Source organism: Rhinichthys klamathensis, unplaced genomic scaffold (genome assembly GCF_029890125.1).
Source record: "Rhinichthys klamathensis goyatoka isolate OS25496 unplaced genomic scaffold, OSU_Roscu_1.1 h1tg000440l_1, whole genome shotgun sequence".
NCBI classification, from domain to species: Eukaryota; Metazoa; Chordata; class Actinopteri; order Cypriniformes; family Leuciscidae; genus Rhinichthys; species Rhinichthys klamathensis.
The window spans coordinates 1,198,564-1,215,691 of record NW_026606936.1 but is presented as its reverse complement, the minus strand read 5'-3'; the positions used below and the strand labels follow the sequence as shown (position 1 = coordinate 1,215,691).

Below are 17,128 nucleotides of genomic sequence, written 5' to 3'. Positions count from 1 at the left end.
AGCTCATTCACACTGTACATTTTAAATGGGTCATATAATGCCATTTTCATTTAATGATGGTGGTTTTGTATCATGGTTTAGTTCTGTGCCCCTATAGTTTTCAGTTAGTTTATTTTGTTTCAATCAGTTTTATTATGGTTTACACCTTGTAGCTCTGTTTCTAATAGTTCATTTTCAATTCTCGTCAAGGTTTTGCTGTCTAATCTAATTCAAAATATTAACAAAAATTATAATAGTAAATAAATTACACTAAAATAATGCTGGTAATAATAAAAACTTTTATATATAAATATATATATATATATATATATATATATATATATATGTATATATATACACTCACCGGCCACTTTATTAGGTACCCCATGCTAGTAACGGGTTGGACCCCCTTTTGCCTTCAGAACTGCCTCAATTCTTCGTGGCATAGATTCAACAAGGTGCTGGAAGCATTCCTCAGGGAGTTTGGTCCATATTGACATGATGGCATCACACAGTTGCCGCAGATTTGTCGGCTGCACATCCATGATGCGAATCTCCCGTTCCACCACATCCCAAAGATGCTCTATTGGGTTGAGATCTGGTGACTGTGGAGGCCATTTTAGTACAGTGAACTCATTGTCATGTTCAAGAAACCAATTTGAAATGATTAGAGCTTTGTGACATGGTGGAAGTAGCCATCAGAGGATGGGTACAACATGGTGGCCATAAAGGGATGGACATGGTCAGAAACAATGCTCAGGTAGGCCGTGGCATTTAAACGATGCCCAATTGGCACTAAGGGGCCTAAAGTGTGCCAGGAAAACATCCCCCACACCATTACACCACCACCACCAGCCTGCACAGTGGTAACAAGGCATGATGGTTCCCTGTTCTCATTCTGTTTACGCCAAATTCTGACTCTAACATCTGAATGTCTCAACAGAAATCGAGACTCATCAGACCAGGCAACATTTTTCCAGTCTTCAACTGTTCAATTTTGGTGAGCTCTTGCAAATTGTAGCCTCTTTTTCCTATTTGTAGTGGAGATGAGTGGTACCCGGTGGAGTCTTCTGCTGTTGTAGCCCATCCGCCTCAAGGTTGTGCGTGTTGTGGCTTCACAAATGCTTTGCTGCATACCTCGGTTGTACGAGTGGTTATTTCAGTCACTGTTGCCCTTCTATCAGCTCGAACCAGTCTGGCCATTCTCCTTTGACCTCTGGCATCAACAAGGCATTTCCGCCCACAGAACTGCCGCTCACTGGATGTTTTTTCTTTTTCGGACCATTCTCTGTAAACCCTAGAGATGGTTGTGCGTGAAAATCCCAGTAGATTAGCAGTTTCTGAAATACTCAGACCAGCCCTTCTGGCACCAACAATCATGCCACGTTCAAAGTCACTCAAATCAACTTTCTTCCCCATACTGATGCTCGGTTTGAACTGCAGGAGATTGTCTTGACCATGTCTACATGCCTAAATGCACTGAGTTGCCGCCATGTGATTGGCTGCTTAGAAATTAAGTGTTAACGAGCAGTTGGACAGGTGTACCTAATAAAGTGGCCGGTGAGTGTATATATATATAGTTATAAATATAAAAAAAAAAATGTCTTTGGTTCAGTTAGTTAGTGATAATATAAAGGCCACGTTCACACAGAAGCATTATGGTTAACCGTAGTCCTTAATACGATTACATTTACACACAGTAGGCCTACGATTATTTATGTGAGTGACAAACGCATTTTATTACCGAACTCAACCGTACTGGACTAGTTGTCTGTCACTTTATACAGTGCTAGAGACCGCTCTTCTGCAAAGGGTTTTTGTGTGTGGTTTTGTCTCTGCATCATCTGAACTTTAAGAAGGTTGTTGGTTCTCCACCGGAGCAGCTCCCATCAGTTGTGTTCTATGCGCGCGGAATGGCGTGTCATCATGCGCGGTCATGCGCGAGACGCGAGTGCAACGGCAAAGATTTCCGGCTAGTACATGTTTACATTGAAGCTGCTGTTCGTTAATGAAGATTTGATGGATGAACTTGATGTTCATTTGGACCAAAGAGTATAAGTTCTTTGTTTGCACTGTGTCGTGTCAAAAGTGATAAGTCTCTTTTAGTTTTATGGACGTCGCCATCTTTGATATCACTTTGGTCACTGTCGCTATGGTTACTAGTAAGAGAATATGGGCTTGACTTCCGTTGAACGTTCATACAGATAGTATTTACTGTAAATTGCTGTGTGAACGGGACATTTCGAGATCTGTAAGTAAATGCGGTTGTCAATCCCAAAAATTGACAGTGTACGTTAAACGTAGCAAAGGATTCCAAGAATTTATAATTCACATTTTATCATAGTGTATTTCCAGGAATAGATACGAGATGCCAAATAGCGTGTCTTTGACTGCACTTTGACAGACAGATTATATTCTGCCTGACTCTGCTCACAAAGAACAGTCCTAAACAAACAATATAGTTTCTGTGGCAAAGTGCTCTAAATTAGCACAACAACACACACACACACACACACACACACACACACACACACACACACACACACACACACACACACACACACACACACACACACACACTCATTCAAAACTGAATGAGGAACCTTTCCTGTTCTCTGGCCCTGTTGTCAGCTGATGTGTCATGAGTGGCTTGACTGTGTTTGTTTGACCTAATTTTATGGAATTTAAGTAACTTAGCGAAAAATAATACATAAAGCACAGTGTCTTTTATTTATACATGAAATTATTATTTTTTGTGGAACACAACACACATTCATACACGTCCGTTGTGATGATGTGCTAAATTTGTCAACACCTGCACCAGTCACAGCTAATCAGTAGCACTAAATGCCCTTTGTGACTTTAATGAATGTCTATGTGTCTGTAAATTGCAGCCAAAATCTCTTTACAGCATGACGGTGTTGGAGTTAAAGTATTTCACCTTAAAACGTAAACTTACTTATTCATCCTCATGTTATTCCCTTCCCAAATGACCTTCAAATGAACACAAAAGGATGTTTTTATTCGAATGTTTAGCTTTTCATACTAATGTCATTTTTACATGACTGATCAAACCTGGCCCGAAAAACTCAAATGAGATTTTTAATAATTAGGCTATTGGTTAAAATGTTAGGCCATTCCTCATTTTAAGCTATCCTATGGTTTAAGAAGTATATACAGTACAGCATATTAAATAATATAAAATAAAATGTGCAAAAATTAACTCCTTTTATGGGGCTAGACAGTACCACTCCCCTTTCACTTTCATTATAGAACAGAACAACATTCTTCCTTGTGTTGCACTGAAGAAAGATAATTGATAATTGAGAAATAGTTTTTTTTTTGGTGAACAGATTTTTAACCCTGCAAGTAAATAATGACTTGACAAACATATTCCACAGAGACGTGCTCATCAAATAAGTCAATCAGCTAATCCTCATGACCTGTGCATATTGAAACACTGGAACAAAAAACAAACTTTTAAAAGCCTTCAAGGTGTCTGGAGATAAAATGTGTGTTTTGGACAATGAATTGTATTTTTGTTAGCTCATTATTAGCAGAGTGTCTCTCTTTCTCTAACTGTGTGCTCTGTGATAGACAAGCGTGTATTAAGGGTAAATACCAGAACAAGCTACGCAAGCCCTTTACACACTGCTCTGCTTTGTGTGGGGCTGTTTGCACAGGCCTGGTTCAGACACGGGGCAAGTGCCAGCATCATTCCTCTCTGCTTGAGTAGCATTACAACTTCTGTTTTCCACTCTCTCTATCTCTCTCTTTCCTCTCTGCAGCTCTCTGCTAGTTATTTCATCATTCCACCACTGTGGACTGTGAAGATGCAGAGAAGGGGATTTTGCTAACCAAAAACAGTTAACAAAATCCCATCTTTCTGCATTTTTTATTGTCTTCAGCTATGGGATTTAGAAAGTAATTAATAATGCAATACTTTTTAGAGACCAATCTAATAACACTTGAAGATGTAATTAGTAGCTAGTAATTGACCTTTTTAGAGTAAGTTACCCAACACTGAATATAAGTATTAATAATTTATAATAATTAAAATAATAATTTATTGGCATTAAAACCAGACTTTGTAATATTGTCTTAAAAAAATATGTATTTTTTTATATAGGCCTATAAATAAATAACTTTTAATACATTTCCGTTTTTTTATTATGGTATTTATTTATCATTAATTAAATACACCCACTTTCTGTATTTTTATGCACTTTTATTTTCTTCAGCTCATTTTCAGCCCTTTTTGGTAAAAAAATGTAATAGTATAAATAATAATTTAAAATATTTTAAAAAATAATCTATTGGCATTAAAGCCAGACTTTGTAATCTTGTCAATAATATCCAAACAAACACAACGAAAGTCAATTATATATTACAATAATTATGTATATTATTTTTTATTATAATTCAAATAATTATGTATATTGTTTTCTATTGACAAAAGAAAGTCTCACAGGTTTAGAAATGATAGATGAGGGAGTAGTTTATAACAATTATTTTGGGGTTAACTGTTCCTAATAGCACTGGCCACTCTTAAGGGTAAAGAAAATAACTAAAAAAGATATAATGATGTGTTGCCTCAGCTTGTATGGAAAAATCCCGTCTTCATCCGAGTCGGCGGCTGGTCTGCTGTGACATATGTTTTAAGAATTGTCATTGGAAGCCATCAGATTAATGTCACTGTTGGTTTTAAGATTACATTTCTCGCATTAAATTAGATTTTGCTCAACTGTTTTTCTCCTTTCAGAGCTCACGGGAGGAGAGGGAGAAGGAAAGGTCACGTTTGGACTCCATGGTTCTGTTAATAATGAAGTTGGATCAGTTGGACAAAGAGATTGAAAATGCTCTAAGCTCCTCCCTCAGTGGCACTCCCAATTTAAAGAGGCGGATCATCTCTGTGAGTGGCCACCAATCAGAAGCTTTCATGCAAAATAATACACTAATTTCATCTGAAAGATTTGTGATGATGATGTATGAAATAATGGTCAGCAACTGCATCAGGTCTTCAGTACAAAATCTATGTAAAGTACTTGACACAGGTTTGATACAGTAGTGATTGTTTTTATATGACGATTTTACTCTTCTCTTAAACAGGAAGTTGATTTAGAACCGCTGGATTCAGCAGGAAGTCTTTCAGTCTCCTCCCAGTCTCTAAACACCCCACTTTATCGCTCTTCATCATCACTGTCCTCTTCAGGACCCTCTGGAACTTCTGGGGCTAGACCAAAAAATGAGGTTAGTTAACTAAAACCTGTCATTGAACAATTGATCAAATCAAATACTAATAACTAAATACAAGGTTTTCATTGGTGTGAGGAGAACTTTTACATACCATTCATACTTTCTTTGGGCTCTGGAATTGGTTAAACCTGGTGTCAATCATCTCTTATGCACTTTTTAAAGAGGCAACTGAAGTGTCCAACATTTAGACTTGCTTTTCTGTTTGCTGAATGACAACGTAAACAGCAAATTAGAGTGTGCTGGTACCAGCAGCCACTTTAAAGTTTACTGAGGAGAGACACTCTCTCTGTCGCTGTCTCTCATCCTCCCTCTTATTTTCTTCTTTCTGAGTGGCTAAAGCTGCTGGAACATGATAATAACAGCCTTTACCGCCTGCCAACTTCCACCAGCTAAACACACTGAGAACATTCTTATGATCGTCCACTCTTGTGCATGCACATGTCTGGATGTCTAGGGATGTGAGCGAGTGAGTTTTTTTGTGTGAGTTTGTGTTCTGAGGTGAGCGAAAGAGTCTTCCATCTGATTACCCATTGCATGCTTGACTCCACATTTCAGGAGCACATGGCAAACAACACTTAAAATGTCAGTAAGAGGCAGGGGAAGATGGATGGAATGTTAAGTTTAAAAAGGTCTGTTTGAGAGCAGAAACAAGTGAATGTGGGGAAGGACCAATAAGTTTTTGGTGTTATTTATCAATGTCAAAAGTCATAATGCTTTCAGTAGATTAGTCAATGTCATCAAAAACCTTTGAGTTACAGGTATATCAGCATTTATGAACCAAATTAAAATTGTGTTAAATTGCCATGATTTTTCACAATATTACCGTTTTTGAATCCAATCTGTACTTAAAATTCTCCCTTATCTCAATGGGATCCTTTATGTTTCATCTTTCAGTCTGTAGTCATCTTGACTGAGTTAATAGAAAAAATTAAGCAAGTTTCTCATTGAATGTCTGTGTCCATTTAATCTTGATCAATTGGTCAACATAGCAGACTGCTCAGACAGAGGTCAAGGAGACGAGACATGAGAAATGGAGCCAGAGAGCAGATCATTGAAACACTATAATGCATGGCACAAGGAATGCAAGTTTACACGTTTCAGCAAGTACCCACAGACACACGCAGGCACCATAGCGCATTTCGCGAAATACAGATGAAGTCATTCCTGTTTACAAGAGAAACTACTGTTTACACTGACACAATTCAATGTCTTTGACCATCAAGTGTGTGTCCACTTTGTGTTTGTTCGTTCCTGCCATTCCTAAACGGATTACGTACGTGTACCTGGTAAACACGTGAAAGATTCGGCCTTTTGATACACACACAAGCTAGAACATTCTTTCTCTTGCGCTTACATCTTTGCTCTTGCTAAGTTATGTTAAATACTGACGCAGAACTTCAAGCTAAAAGGCCTTGGCTACCCTTGGATGTCATTTGAGGTAGCAGTGACAGTGAATTCCCAGAATTAAGTTTATTGAGGCATCACATACTAGGTAGGTGTGTGTGTGTGTGTGTGGGTGGGGTGGGGTGTATAGTATACCCTATACTATACATTTTGGGGACATTTTTTTATAATTAAATTTTAAAATAATCAACAATATAAAACGGTTATTTTAAAGAACTGTTAAAAATTATGTTTTTACGGTTTGTTTTTTTAAATCAAATCTTTGGAGCAGCTTTGGAGAGACTTCTTTCTAAAAGCATTAAAACAATTCTGACTCTGAACTTTTGAAAAGTACTCTTATTTATTCCCCTTAAAATGAACATTCAGTTTTCTAAGTAATGTATTGTAGGTTTAGTAGCAAGTTCTTTATTCCAATAAGTAGACGTAAAATGTGAACATTCTTTGTCTAAATCCATTCCAGCTTGGAAAGTAGTTCTCTTCAACAATATTACACATTTTCCCAACCTAGAATATTCCAATATTTTTGTCTGGTTTTGTAACCCCTTTTACTGCAAACCTCATGCATTTGTACCTCTAAGTTGAATATTTAATAATTCAAAACTCCTTCATATCAAAGTTATGTTACCACCTTCCCTAAGTGTTTATGAATAATTTACCTCGTTGCTCTTATTGGAACTGGAATAAAAGTTTGTTTGTTTTATTTAGATGGCGGGTTTTCCGTTAAACACTGCTAAACAGCTAAGCTGTGGAGAAGGCTTATCCCTATCAGTTTTAATAAGTTAAAGTTGGCCTTGGTGAGAATGAGAGGGATACTGGATGGCAAAAGAGCAAAAAAAAATCATGTTTTTAGAGAAGGATGTGGAAAATTGAACCTCATTTTTGACCTTAAGCAGGAAATCTGTGTTTTCCGAAATGTTCAAGGTCAGGCGTGCTGTATCAGGCATTCTTAGAGTGCAAAACAAGGGCTTTGTCTTGCTCTGTGTGTCAGAGAAAATAGGGGGAAAGCAGACATGACACATACATGGAATGATATCATTGATATTACACATCACAAAGACCCACTTTGAGATTTTGGTTTATGTAAGATGATTAAAAAGAAAGAGATAGTTCTGTTTAGGGGACACTAGCAGTCATGGAAAACATCTAAGCTGCTTTATGAATATGCTTTCTCCCCCTTTAGATTAATTTATATACTATCTGGCATGAGTATTTCCAGCAGTTGTTGACTAATAACATTAATTCATCTTAAAAATTCTCTCTATCAGTGGTCTGAATATGTGGTACAGTACATCTTACATGTGTGGTTGTTTTTGTCTGTAAGTCTTTGTTTCTCTCTTCACATGAGCCAGAACCCTGAATGTTTCGGCCCACTTTGATCTCGTAACTCAAGCTTGTCAAGAGCACAAGATGTTTAGTATTTGGCTTGCAGCGTGGTTGTTGATAGCTCATTGGCCCGGCATGGGCAGAACTCAATATATTTGCCTGAGGCTCCTGAGGTCTCAGCATAAGAAATCTATCTGTCCTAAGGGGTTTTCATCTGTCGGAACTGGCGTCATATTTGTATATCAAACAGATGATGGCAGCCAAAGTGTAGTACAGTCATTTGTTGACTATACATTTATAGGCTTGAAATGGCAGGAGATTGAGAGTTGTGCGTGACAAGATCCCCTGTGTTTGAAAGCATTGATGATAACTATAAATCATGATGTAAATATGCAAACACACACAGACAGAGGGGAGCTGGAAACAGGTGCCGTGTGCAGTACACACCCACAAACATGCTTACAGGGATATTAAATATAATAAATGTAATTAAATTTTTTTGAATATAAATATCACATAATGAAGTACTTTGCATTATGTGATATTCATAGTAAAAAATGATGGATAAGTGAATGATTAAACTTTGCATTGTGTGATAATCAGTGCAGAAAAATAAAAGTGAATGAATGAATGAATCACGTTTTTATTCATCAAACTATGGCTTTGTATCTCATAATTTGACATGTCTTAATAGTTTGATTTTTTATCTCACAATTGCAACATTCTATGTCTCGTAACTGAAACTTTTTTTCTTGTAATTGTGACTTTTTATAAACTATAAAACTATGAAAATGTTATATAATGTAAATGCATATGAATAGGATAACTCAGATGTGATCTTGGAAGAATTTGATGAGAAATGTTTGAGTTCATATCAAAATCTCTGACTTTTGATTGTAGACTTTAGTATCTTGGCAAATCTGAGCAGTTTGTGAGATTGAGATCTCTTCTGAAACTCGCGTGAGAGACTTTTACTGAGGAGCACAAGACGTAAGACAAAGTATCCATTTGATCTCACGTTAACCTCATTGCTGTCTAGGACTAGTCATGTGATTTTGTGTTGCATACTGTGTGTATGGATTCCAGGTAGAGTAAAATGTATAAATATACAAATTATAAACACATTTTTTTTTCAAAGTATAAAAAGACATTGTCTATCTGAAAACTGACAAACCAAAGTGAACATTTCAGAGGTTTTAGGTTGGATGTACAAGGCTAAGTATAAATTCCCAATCATCTTTGATTTGTAGCATCCAGGCAGCATTGGTCTTGCTCTCGTGTCTCTTTCTCGGACCACTGTGCCCAGCAGGGTAATGAGCCCCCTCCTCATGTGCCTCTGCATGGCACCCTAATCCTGCACCATAGGTTAGCCTCATTTCTTGTTTTCCCAAAGTGCCGTCTGCTTAATTCAGCATCTTCCATTGTTATTGGAGCCTGGATTATACTGGATTACAGGGATTAGCATCCCGACTCTCTTTCTCTAATCCAAGGAGTCAATTAGGGCCGGAAAAAAGGGGGAAATACCAGCTATTGTGAGGTTAGTGACATTTGGAGGGAATGTTCTTCACCCTAAGAGTGTGATTCTCTCCAGAAATGAGACGTAGTTCCTGATCTTGCCTTTTTAAATCTTTTGTATTGAACCATCAACCTCTCTAGCCTATAGGGAGTGAGAATGAACTTTCAAGGCATAGAGAGAAAGCTGTCCCCTATTGACCAGTTCCATTCAATTCTAATTTTGATGTGTAGTGTTTTACAGTACAAACTGTTCCAAACCAACGGATGATAGTGCCTTGAAAACCCCCAGTGAACAAGCAAAAAGCAACTGTGGCAAGATAAAACCCAAAATACTATTAGCTTGGGATCAGTCATTGTCCGCTTTATGTCCTTCGTAATTAGAATTGGTACAAATTGTTTATTCTTTGTATCATTGTCCACTGCTGTACTTTTACTTCCTGTGGGTCTCTAACCGTCATATTGTTCAGACCATTCCACATGATTGTTATATATTTTTACAGTAGCATGGTAAGACCATGTTTGATATTGCAATATGGTAATGATGGAAATACAAGTACTGTACACTGATTTAATCAGAGTATTAAACTTTTAGGTTTGTATCCTCAAGTTCTCATTGAAACGATTGGACCGTTTCTGTATGCAGCTGGATGTTTTTAGCTTGGATTGTAGCTTGTAATGTCAACCGTGATCTCTGAGTCAAGGATACAGTTTACGCCATGTAACATGCCCTGAGGGACAATTTACATCACTTCCTGCCAAAACGGTTCGCATAATACATATGGAAGTTATTATGGGGTAAAGAAGAGGGTGTTCTCACTGCGGAGAGGGAGAGAAAAAAAAAGAGGGGTCGCTTTTTTCCCACGTTTCTCAGTGCACGTGTAGGAATGCCTTCATTAGTTATGGAAAAAGTTTGAGGTTCGGGGGGGTATAGATAGCATCTGTGTGTCTGCATACTCTACAAACAGCATGTATATGTATATATATTAAGTATAAACACTAAATAAGGTCCCTTCTGAGACCTGAAACGGAAGCAAAAAGCTCCTGGTTTGTGTATACATGCAGAGAATGTGTACATTTATCATTACGTTTATTTTTAATAAACGCATTTGTATCTGTCAAAGAAGGTGCAGTAAGAATGGTCATACACACATACCCACTCAGACTTTGGGTGGGCCAGTCTGACCCCTACCAGCTGCACATTCTTAACCAGACTAGGGGGCTGGTATATTTTGTACTCAACACACACTCACTCTCTCTCACACACACACACACACACACACACACACACAGACGCACACACACACACACACACACACACACGCTTCTATGTTTTATGGGGATTTGCCATAGATGATTATGATAATGATTTTTATAATGTACAAATTGTAGATTATATCCCCTAACCCTAAACCTATCCATCACAGAAAACTTTCTTAAAATTACAATTGAAAAAACAATAATACATTTTATTACATACTATTAATTAAATAAATGCAACTTATGTAATTAAAGAGCACACTTGCATGACTATATTTCTTGACACAAACTTTTAAAAAGAACATAATGTTAAATTAAAAGTTTGAATTTAAAGTATATTTTAAATCATTGTTTTAATAACCATTTGCCATACTTTAAAGTACAATTATTTTGATGTGTTGAATACTAAAGCACATGTAAAGTACTAACTGAGGTGTGTTATTTTATATTGCATTTCAATTTGATGTTTTAAATGTACTAAATTGCAACTAGATTGCATTTTTCACAAGGAATGTCTTTCTAAAACGATATTCTGATTGTTATCCTAATGTTTAAAAAAAAAATTGTTTCTTTGGTTTCAAAAGCAGTGCAAGTCTGCTGAATTTAATGTTAGTTGTTGATGAGTACAACATATTTGGCTGTTGGAGTTTTAATTTATGATTATCATCGCATGTTTGACTTCAGATATTCCTAGTATAACTGACATCCAGTGAATGCTGACATTCAATCCACATAATTCTACCCTACCAACTATTTAAATGCGTTTCTGCTCAATGTTTATCTCATTTCTCTCTCACTCACTCACACACACACACACACACACACACAGTAAATAAGTACTTGAGTGCTCTGCCCCGTTGTTTTTTCTGTTGGACACCTGATACGACCTCTGATCCCTAATGCCGTGACAACCTGTGCCAAGGGACCTTTCAGGCCAAAAAATGTGACCCAATCCTGCCCCATAATGACTGAGGACACATACTTGCACACACGATTGCATACTTAAACACACATACCAAAAAAAAAAAAAAAACTCTCACTTTCATGACTGAAATGTAACATATGACATTTGTGTACTTGGGTGGTCCAGTGCTGCCTGGCAAGTGTGATGGACCCTGAAGAGTTACTACATTGTAAACAATTTTTTCCACACTCAATGTTTTAAAACAAATATTTTAAGTTCTATATTTTTAGTTCAATCTAAAATATATCTTCAATCTTTTGTTCGATCACTTGTAAAAGTAATAGTACACTTTCAACAGGCCGCATGATAGTAATTTCAGTAAGACCACAAGTATGGGAGATAGTAACAGTGATGCTTGTCTGTTTTGCTGTTCTTTCTATTATGTATTTATTTCATTTATCACATTGTCCTAATTTTCTGCCACCTCATTCTCTGCTTCCTCTCAATCTTTTCTTCTTTTGTTCTGAGCTCATTTTAACCATCTTCCCACTCGTATGAGGGTGGTGTGTTTGGGATAGCACATGATAACAGTGCTCTGACTCAAATATAGTTATTTTGAGTATGCCAGAAGTTCTCCGAAGTATTAATAGTATTTCACTGTCGGTGGCCTTGAGTTGATTCTGTGAATTTGAGAAAACAACAGGCCCACACATAGAGGAATGTAGAGTGTGTTGCTGTGGTGGTTACAGTCACACTATGATAATATGGCTAACTCTCTATACTGCATCATGTTTCATAGTATTTGCAGACGCATCATTTCACATTATGGTTGCGAAACCTGAGTTGACGGGTTGTGGACTTTTTAATGCACGTTGAGGTATATTTTGTGCAATATTTTACAATCGTGTTGGTGTTGGCATGCATGTATGCGTGTTTATGGGTGATTTACTGTTGATAGCTCTCAGTGTGCCAGCATGGGACTTTTTTTTGCTGTTAGCTAACATTGCTAAGGTCATTATTTAGCCGTAAATCTGAGAACCATTGTTTTATACGGATTATGTCTATATATGTTTATTTTCAGGTATGTGTGAGTAACCCCGTGTGTGTATTGGTGTCAGTGTATTTGTGTGTGTGTTCCCTAGACAGATTGGGTGCAAGACAATTCTTTATCCAGACCTCAGTATCAGCACCATCAAAAAGGAATGGAATGCAATGGGTGGATTTGTCCTCAGCTATGGAAAAATAGCGTCGTCGGGTAGAATATATTTTAAGGAGAGGAAAACTCTTTAGTCTACTGAGCATTTCAGAAATTGGGGGTAATAAAAGTGAAGTGTGCAGTTTTATGTTAAAATACTGTCTCTTATGCCAGCTTAATGGATAGAAATGGTGCGTTCGTAATTACCGTAACAATTCTGAACTGTAAAAAGCCTTCACGTGCTTGTAAAACTTGTAATTACAAAATATAATCTCTTTGAGAGCTACGACTTGTACCATGTGGCCGCTGTTCCGCCTGACTACTGCAGATTTAAAGTGTGTTCGACTTGAAGCGGCGCTGTGCCGACTGATAGGTGTTTGACATCAAAGTACCACAAGAGCGATTCGAAAGCATAGAGAGCTTTATTTATGGTAATTACAAAATGGCGTAAACGCAGCCAAAGCTATAAGTTAGCCAAATCCTGACCAGTCAAATTGCAACAATAGCCCCTTTCACACTGCAATCAAATATCAAATAAATAATCAAATAAAATTACCAAAATTACTTTACCGGTAAATACACACATATGCTGTTCTTCACACAAGCAACAGCGTTCTGGCTTTTTACCAGTAAGAGACCATTCACACAAATACTGGTCAATTCTGTGATGACAGGAATAAGGGATGATCAAACAATAAAGACTATATGTGTGAAACGGGCTAATGACTCGGGCCAATGGTGAGAGTTTAAGGCGGGACTATCAGTTTGTCCAACCAACCTTGTGTTCAAGGAAATTACTGCATTTCTACAAAGGAATTATTTTTTGTCAATTCCATTGGGTGCCACTAGAGGCACATATATTACACACTTCACCTTTAAACATTTGCTCGTCATTCACACCAAAAATCCTTTAAGAATGTACCCATCTCTTTATAGTCATGCACATGCTTTGCAATGAGAATAACAGGGACATATGCGATACTAACATGAAAACGAAGGCAGATATGTGATTTTAGATTGTCTTAGGTACACTATGTCCATTAAGATCACAATCACTCCTTAGATAACACTCCTCAGATAAGCCACTCGCACCCCTCACATACATGTATATAATACCCAGCATGCATCTGGCTTCATGAGGGGAGGATGGGTGGACGCAATGATGAGGGTATGTTAACAAAAGAGAAAGAATGTGGAAACAAAAAAAACAAAGGTAGATAAAACAAGACAATGTGATAACAGAGGGCAATAAAGGAATTGAGGAGACAGATAGAACATGATAGAAGACAGAATAAACCCGTTTAAAAGACGTCTAATAGCCGTCCAAACACAGCCCAGACGTCTAGGCTAAAACAAGGGAAAATTCAGGCTTCCAGTGAAAATTGAATAGACGTCTAAACCATAGCCCAAGAATAGACTGGTCATCAATTAGATTACAAAGAAATGAAATGAGTGAAGAAATGAAACCAAACACCTTGTAATCACTGTTTACTTTGCTTACATGATGGAATACCATACATATCTCAAGTTATTTTGGCAAAAAAGATGTAACCAAATTCAAGGTTATTTTGGCTAGAAATGGGATAGCCGGACTATATCAAGTCTATAGTTAACCTAGACTGTGAAATGGCTATTTCTTATTTCTATTTCTATTTCTAATGGCTATTGCTTGCTGGGAAGAGATAAAGAAGAAGAATATGGTCTGATGTTTTGAGGAGAAAGCCACATTCTTCATATAACAGGATGCATCGCTCTTTCGAGGCAGATGATGGAGGTGTTTCTGTCAGTATGATCTGTTCCAGGGACTTTGGGATTACACAAGGTCAAAGATCAGTGGACAGAGCAGGAGTTCTGTAGATGAAGGTCACCCGGAGACTGAGACCCCGACATTCCTTTGGAACCACAGAGATTCCTGTTCTGTCTGACTAAAAAGTCAACACAAATGAATAATGAACAATAACTAACAAAGGAACAGTTATTAATAGCCATTGCTCTTTCAGGAAAGAGTCATTTAGAGGCCTCGTTAAATCAAAATTAGAGTTGTATGGCTTTTTGTCCATGTCTTTTAGCTTTGAGGTCATCTATGTGCTAGTGTCAGTGTTATTTTAGTATTATTTCTTATTACAGTGTATTATTATTCATTATTATTCATTATTATTGTAGTATTTATTAATAACTTGAATTAGATTTTATTTTTATAATTTCAGTTTTAGTTTACATTTTAGTCATTTTGTTTGTGCTTGTCATTTTCTTTAGTTTTTGTGTTTTAATATTTCTAATTAGCTTTAATTTATTTTTGTTATTTTAGTACTTCAGCTTAAACTTATTTCAGTCAGTTGCCATGGCAACATTTGTAATTTATAATTCGTTAGTTTTTCATTTAATATTTTAATTTTATTTTATAGAAATAATAAAAAATATGTTTTAGCTATACAATGCTGTATTGTAACAATTTATGTAAATACAACACATGCCTCTAAACATGCAGCAGTTTGATTTGTTTAAGCATACTATACATTTAAAATCTCTCCTTTCTAGGAAAACAGACCAAAAGTATTGATGACTCATCCTACACTATGTAGATTTGTGTCCAATCAGATGCTCTCAGCAATGAAAATGTCCCACCACAAACTACCACCTGCATCTGACTAGCATGACAAGCATAGTATGGAAAACCATGGCGTATTGTTGTGACATAACCAAAGCCCTTCAATATGTCCCACCAAAACTTTCTGTTTACACACAGGTAGAGCCTTTGCAAAAGTCATTAACCAAATCCACAAATGCGATACATTTGGAAGGTATATTATTGCCTTTGCAAAGCAGATTAATAATTTTTCCAGGCAAAATGCTGTGGCTAAAATAATCACTTAGACACACTTTTTTGGTATTTTTCATTTGTGTTCTCCACTGAGACGTGCCGACATGGTAAAACTATGCAGCGGTTTCTTTTTGTCTCATACCCTCCTTGTTGAAAAACAAACTTTTATCAGCATTATCAGTAAGTACACACATGATCTAACAAATTATGGATAATCACATTCAGTCATATGAAGATAAAACAGACTATCAGGCATTTTAGAGTATATGTAAGCATAAATGTATCTGTCTCTCTCTCTCTCTCGTCTCTGTGTGTGTGTGTGTGTGTGCGCATATGTGTGGTCCTGGTTAAACCCTACGTTATGAGGAAAAAATTTCCCCACAAAGATGGTAATATCCGAAATCCTTGTCCTCGTGGGGACAATTTTTGGTCCCCCTGAGTAAAACAGCTTATAAATCCAACTAAATTATGTTTTTTGAAAATGCAGAACATTTTGTGTGATGGGTAGGTTTAGGGTTGGGGGATAGAATACACAGTATAAAAGTGTGTGTGTGGTGGGGTATCTTGTATCTGGTTCATAAGGAGGAGGGTGTTTTCAAGGTTGAAGAGGCTACACAAATGGCCTTATTTCTTGGCCAGCTGCACTTGGTGGGCATGAACACATACACAAACACACACTGTGTTTTACTCACAGGGGGACAGGTGGTAGGCTAGTTTATACTGGCTTGGTTTGAAATGTAAACTATGTTTATAGAGTTATATTGTGAAACTGAACTGTTGTATTGGTCCTTCCTGGATCCTGATGAAAAGTGAAATATGAATTCATAAAACATTATCTAAATTCCATTTCAGGAATTTCAAATCTAAGATGACCTTCAGACATGATAAAATGTATTTTAGGGATTTAAAGGGATAGTTCACCCAAAAATGAAAATCAAAAGAAGATATTTTGAAGAATGTCGGTAACCAAACAGATCATTTGCCATTTGACTTTTTATGGTATTTTTTTTTTTTTTTCATACTATGTCATGGGGCCCATCAACTGTTTGGTTACCCTTCTTCAAAATCTCTTCTATTGTGTTCAGCCTGGAAATAAATAGAAGAAAGAAATTCATACAGGTTTGGAATAACTTGAAGGTGATTCCAACTATTTTTAATCTTATTGTATTTCCTTGTCATTTGCAAAATATAATTTTTTCTTTATTTACTTTCTTTCAGACCTCTGCTGTACTTTCTGAGAAAGACAGAGCAGGTAAGTCCAAATCATCTCAAGTTTTATTATCATAGCCCTGCATTAAGCGGTAGAAGCGATGAAAAATGTATACAGAATGGAAAGCAAAACTGTATGTTAAAAAAGTAAGAAAGAATATGATATGATAATGTTATATATGGCTGTTTCCAATATTAGGATATTCAGTTAATGTTTTCAATATTTGTTTCTCGCCAATTTATCAAAGTGAAAAATCTTGTTAAA

At 36.7% G+C, this 17,128-nt stretch overlaps 1 protein-coding gene across 1 annotated transcript in view; it reads left to right on the top strand.

The window, feature by feature from the left end:
• The window catches only part of dlc1 (DLC1 Rho GTPase activating protein), a 132,173-nt gene that overhangs the window by 26,570 nt on the left and 88,475 nt on the right, over positions 1-17,128 (top strand). Inside the window, exons 3-5 of the mRNA XM_056236203.1 lie at positions 4,742-4,891; positions 5,089-5,229; positions 16,873-16,906. Of these exons, the coding sequence (XP_056092178.1) occupies positions 4,742-4,891; positions 5,089-5,229; positions 16,873-16,906 (325 nt within the window). The remainder of the gene's footprint in view (positions 1-4,741; positions 4,892-5,088; positions 5,230-16,872; positions 16,907-17,128) is intronic.